The sequence below is a fragment of the Anneissia japonica genome, unplaced genomic scaffold, assembly GCF_011630105.1.
Source record: "Anneissia japonica isolate Jap-2015-1 unplaced genomic scaffold, ASM1163010v1 scaffold287835_len3118868_cov185, whole genome shotgun sequence".
Taxonomy (NCBI): Eukaryota; Metazoa; Echinodermata; class Crinoidea; order Comatulida; family Comatulidae; genus Anneissia; species Anneissia japonica.
In genome coordinates this window covers 2,358,466-2,363,742 of record NW_022737223.1, presented here as the reverse complement: position 1 = coordinate 2,363,742, position 5,277 = coordinate 2,358,466, and the positions used below count along the sequence as shown (strand labels likewise).

General features: G+C 35.0%; 2 protein-coding genes across 2 annotated transcripts in view; one reads left to right on the top strand and one right to left on the bottom strand.

Moving 5' to 3' along the window:
• LOC117117117 (transcription factor Adf-1-like) overlaps positions 1 to 4,587 on the bottom strand; it is a 7,079-nt gene extending 2,492 nt beyond the window's left edge. Inside the window, exons 1-3 of the mRNA XM_033261316.1 lie at positions 4,451 to 4,587; positions 1,586 to 1,810; positions 388 to 535 (exon numbers count right to left, since the gene is read on the bottom strand). Of these exons, the coding sequence (XP_033117207.1) occupies positions 388 to 535; positions 1,586 to 1,748 (311 nt within the window). The 5' untranslated portion in view covers positions 1,749 to 1,810; positions 4,451 to 4,587. The remainder of the gene's footprint in view (positions 1 to 387; positions 536 to 1,585; positions 1,811 to 4,450) is intronic.
• Positions 1 to 5,277, top strand: part of LOC117117151 — an 18,498-nt gene that overhangs the window by 9,574 nt on the left and 3,647 nt on the right. Inside the window, exon 7 of the mRNA XM_033261362.1 lies at positions 4,485 to 4,560. Within this exon, the coding sequence (XP_033117253.1) occupies positions 4,485 to 4,560 (76 nt within the window). The remainder of the gene's footprint in view (positions 1 to 4,484; positions 4,561 to 5,277) is intronic.

Genomic DNA, 5,277 nt, shown 5'->3' with positions numbered 1-5,277 from the left:
GTACGTTATCCAGTGACCAGAGGTAATAACGCTCGCGCCTTTGATTATTCAATTTGGAATTGGTGCCTTATAAATATTTGGGTATTATTATATTTGCCTATCGTATTCAAAGATGTTTATGTCAGAAACAAGTTATTTGCAACCTAAGATATACTGAGTGTATTACGGCCATCTGGCATATATCATTTAATTTCCATTATTCATCTTGGGGGGGGGGGGGGAATATGTAAAAACACCACTCCAGTAATTATGTAATAAGCCACTCTTGAGTACTAAACCCTGCTCTCTAATGCCATAGTGGCATCCAGAAAATGTTTAACCGCTGAGTGGCTTATTTCATTATTTTTCTATAATTCACGCTACAGTGTGTGTGTATTGGTAACATACTGTTTTAATAAGCAAGGCAAGAGAAACTCCAATGATGCAGCATATCTGTAGGGCTTCCCTGTCTTGTTTGGCGGTCTTGCTATGTTTCTTCTTCTTGACTTCACAAATGCATCTCTGATGTCTTTCCACCTTTTGGAAGCTTCAACTCCTGAAATATTAAATTTTAATGTACACAATAGTCTTAACTATCAGGGTTGGCATCACATTCAGTACACTGAAATTATCTATTTTGCATCCAACAGCAAGTAACAGGGTAGAATGATGAATGCTTTCAGAGCTGTAAAAAGTTAATTTGTTTTTGCTAGACCAAGGTCTAGTGTTGCTAAAATGATTGCTAGCAATTATATATCAGCTATTGACTAGTGATCTAGTTTTAATGTATTTTTTGCTAGCCCAGCCCTAAAATACTCAAAGTCCCAGACCCACCAACTTTTTACAGCCCTGTGATTTGGAAACTGATTGTCTCAATGAGGCTTAATAGTGGTTCTCAGCACATTTTATTGTTAATTTTGATAATCATTCTACTTTGCATGTCTAGTATAAGTGTAGATATATTTGATGTGTAGGCTTATTTTAACAATTTTGTTTTGTAAGTACAACTGATTCTGTAGTGTTATGTATATCTTTTTTAGTCCATGCTTCATATAATAATATACCTTACTGGATTCTACCAATTTCAGTAAAAGTTTCACCACCTTGGCATGCTAAAGTTAGTAGTAAATGGGTGCCTTGGGATTGAGTGAACCTTTTGGTATGCCCTTTTACTGACATTAAATGCAGGTTTAACTGAAGCCCAAGACCTTGATGGCCAAGTCTGTCTCATCTAATTAATATTTACAGTATGTGCAGTTGTTAAATTTATATACTGTACTGACTACCATAGCTTCATTCTAGGCATTTGATTGATTAAATGCTGGACAATAATGCCTACAATCTATGGAATTGTATATAAAACAAATATTTACTGGGTTTTAATTGGGTCATAGTTCAACACAATAGAGGCTACTATGACATGGTACAGCCTCCAGATCACCTCAGGCCTTGAACTATGTCCCTGAACCCGAAAAATAATGATATTTCACATATATTTATATATATATTTTCAACAAATTTTTGAATTTAATTTAGCTATTGCCTAATAAATCTTACAGAAAAAATTATTATTTTATTGTATGATAAACAAACAATTGATTGAAACCTGTTGTTGCTAATTTGTTGCCAATCGACTCCCAGATCTCTACTTTTCTTTCTGCATTCGTGTGTAATGGGTTGGAGCGGTCATACAATTCAGGAAATACCTCTACTTCTTTTATCAGTTGTTCGGCTATTGTATGTGGAGATGTAGCCGTAGTACTGTCCATTTGTACCTCTGCAAATAGTATAGTGTAGTCCTTTCTTCAGCTGTAGCAGCAGTCTACAAAAACTAAAGAACAAGAACAGGTTAACGTAATAGTATACAGGGCTCCCTCTAATTAAAGACCACTCCAAACAAGGCACGCTTTTCTGCAGTCCCAAATGGATGTTTACCTTATTTTTATAACAATAATTTTTCTAATTAAAGACCAAAAGTGCTAAAAACCATTAAAACCCCAGTCTCAAATTGGGAGGGAGACCTTAAAATACACACAGCCAATTCTATACTGCTAAATCCATAATAAATTTCAACATACCATTTACTACAGTATTTTCATAAGCATAGCTGGCTGACTATTATTAGGCACAAGTTAGGCCTTGGAAAATATTAATCCATCAAAAACTCACAAGAATAAACTACGTAAGTAAAGACTGTGGATAAATATTTTTTATTATACACAAACAAATTGTGCAAGAAGAGGTTTTTTTATTTAAATAACATAAAGAAAATTGAAAATCACATGTAAGGTGAGACTTTTATTCCTTGATAAATTTCTTCCTAATTATATAAATTTGAAGCATTTAACAATTCCATTACTATAGTGTTTATATTCACTAACAAAATTTTATATTTATTTTTTCCTCCATCTGAAAGTTTGTGGTAAAACTATTTACAAGATAAGAAAACAAAATTTTATTTACATTTTTTTTCTGCCCCCTTTTCGTGATCTTACAAAGAATACAAAAGTCTCGCCTAAAGCAAATTGTTAATTTGGCTGTCATTTTTATGCCTATAATGGACCTTTCTGGAGGTGTCAATAAAAACTGACCAATCAGAACAGTGCCGGGAATGCGTGCATGTCCAACAAACACAAGTTTACGTACATTTACATCTGTGTTAAAATAATAGTAGTAGGCCTACATGAGTGGGTCATTATTACAGTTGAATTTGTCTAAGTCAAATAATTTCTAAGTCGATCTTATTTTACATGCCAAATTGTGTTTTCCATTAACAATCTCAAGTGCGGTGCTTATTGGTGAACCCTACAAGCGAGTTTTTATTCCGGGTCGTTTTTATTTCACCACTCAGTCGGGCATGTTGGACCCCTTGTCAGTAAATTTCTGGCACCACCGCTGGCGGCGCTTATTAGAGCATTTACAGTACCATACTGTAATGTAGTACTGTACAATTATAGGACGTCTAAAAAAAGTTCAGAGTACAGTAGCACCCTTAACTTCAATTTGAATCGCTATATTTATATATAGTAAATATTTGACTACAGTTAAGAACCCGTACATTGTTTAAAACTGAAAACTATACCCCCATACTGTAGGCCTATATTACTACTAGCTTAACGCCAACGTTAAGGGCACATAGAAAAATTATTAGATTCACTCTTTTTTTTTTTTGTAATTGATGAGGGCGGTTTTTCAGTAGATTATTTCGCTTTCGTTTTTATCGATGAGGGAGGGACTGTTTATATTTGCTCTGTAATAGTAAATATTGTGTAAAAACTGGTTGAATTTTATAGTTTTTTTTAATTCCCACATCAATATTTCCCAAATTTTTGACGCCGGCAGGAGTGATAGTCTAATCAATTTTTCTATTTGCCCTAATATAGCAAATGCCGTTTGTGTGAACACTTTGGAATTTTAATCCGCGGATTAGCTTACGCCGAACATCCCCTTAGGCCCTACATGAAATTTGTTTTCTTGGGTCAAATAAATAGATACCAAAAATAACCTGTCTATGCCCCATTGCCTTACTGTATATTATTTTTACTATAAATATCCGCATGGGATTCGGTTATCAGGAAATGTCTGGTGTTGTTTTTTTTTTTTTTTTTAATGGCTTTTGTACAGTATTATTAAGGTACCGGTACTTGACACATGGCCCACCATGCACCTCCGCCGCATTATTTACCCTTTCCGCCATCCTTCAACTGCCAGATCTGCATCTTTGCCCCGAGGGGGAGTGTATAGCTACCCCCTTCAAATAACTAAAATTTGATGGCAAAAGGGGGAGTGTATAGGCCTAGCTACCCCCTTAAAATAACTAAAATTTGATGGCAAAAGGCGTGTAAAAAATAAACTTTTTTTAATTTATATGATTAGACATATCATATTCCCGTTCAACAACACATTGATCGTTCAGAAGTCGGCCAAGGCTGTTAATTATAATCAGCTTAGGCCTAGCTGAGACTGTAGAGCAGGCTAGGCCTACGCCTCTATCGCTAATAATAGTCCTTGGTTGGGCCTAGGCCTAGGCAGATAACTATTCTTCAGACACGTTTGTATTCATCTTATTAGGAGTAAAATACCTTATTGGAATATTCATTTTAATTAATGAAACTTGAAAAAATCGATTATTGTAGATATCGTAAAATAAAAATGCTAGGTCTAGTTTCATATGTATCAACTTTAATTAAGAACTTTGTTCAAAAGCAACACCAATGATTCTGAATTAGCACTGTCATGGCGGCGGAGTATACGATCATGGCATCGTCCTAGCGGCAGCGGTTAGCCGCTCTGTACTCTGCGGTCGTTCAGCGGTAGCACTCTGACGATTGCAGTACACGCTTACATTTCCACCGTGCGATTATACCGTTATTATTCCGTCCTGTGGCGGACGAAAGACGTAAATTTATAACTTAGTGTTTTGATTAAACGATCTTAAAGTTTACAAACAAGAACGTGTGTGCCATCTTACCAATATTGTCTTTTCTTTCCTTGAATAATAACAGACTTCCGATGATCTACGCAAACATGAAGAAACAATGCAGCAGCCAAAACCAGAAAAGGGTCAATGCTCGAAAATAGGTACGCGCAAACGGCAGGCGGCCGTCAGCGTGGTTAACAAATTAGTTTTAATTTGATTTTAACTTGATCCTTTTTCAGAAGGAAAACTTTTAAATAAAGAAAATAATTTATATACTGTATATGAAAATGAAAATGAAAAAGAAAGCAATGAAATAGTGAACAATGAAAAGTACAAAATTATAGTAATAATTGATATGACAATTATGTTATACAGATTTACAGTAATAATAATAATGTATGTATGTATGTATATACTGGTTTGTGTATGTATGCTGTCTCTTATACACATCTAGATGTGTATAAGAGACAGCTACATGAGTGGGTCATTATTACAGTTGAATTTGTCTAAGTCAAATAATTTCTAAGTCGATCTTATTTTACATGCCAAATTGTGTTTTCCATTAACAATCTCAAGTGCGGTGCTTATTGGTGAACCCTACAAGCGAGTTTTTATTCCGGGTCGTTTTTATTTCACCACTCAGTCGGGCATGTTGGACCCCTTGTCAGTAAATTTCTGGCACCATCGCTGACGGCGCTTATTCGAGCATTTACAGTACCATACTGTAATGTAGTACTGTACAATTATAGGACGTCTAAAAAAAGTTCAGAGTACAGTAGCACCCTTAACTTCAATTTGAATCGCTATATTTATATATAGTAAATATTTGACTACAGTTAAGAACCCGTACATTGTTTAAAACTGAAAACTATACCCCC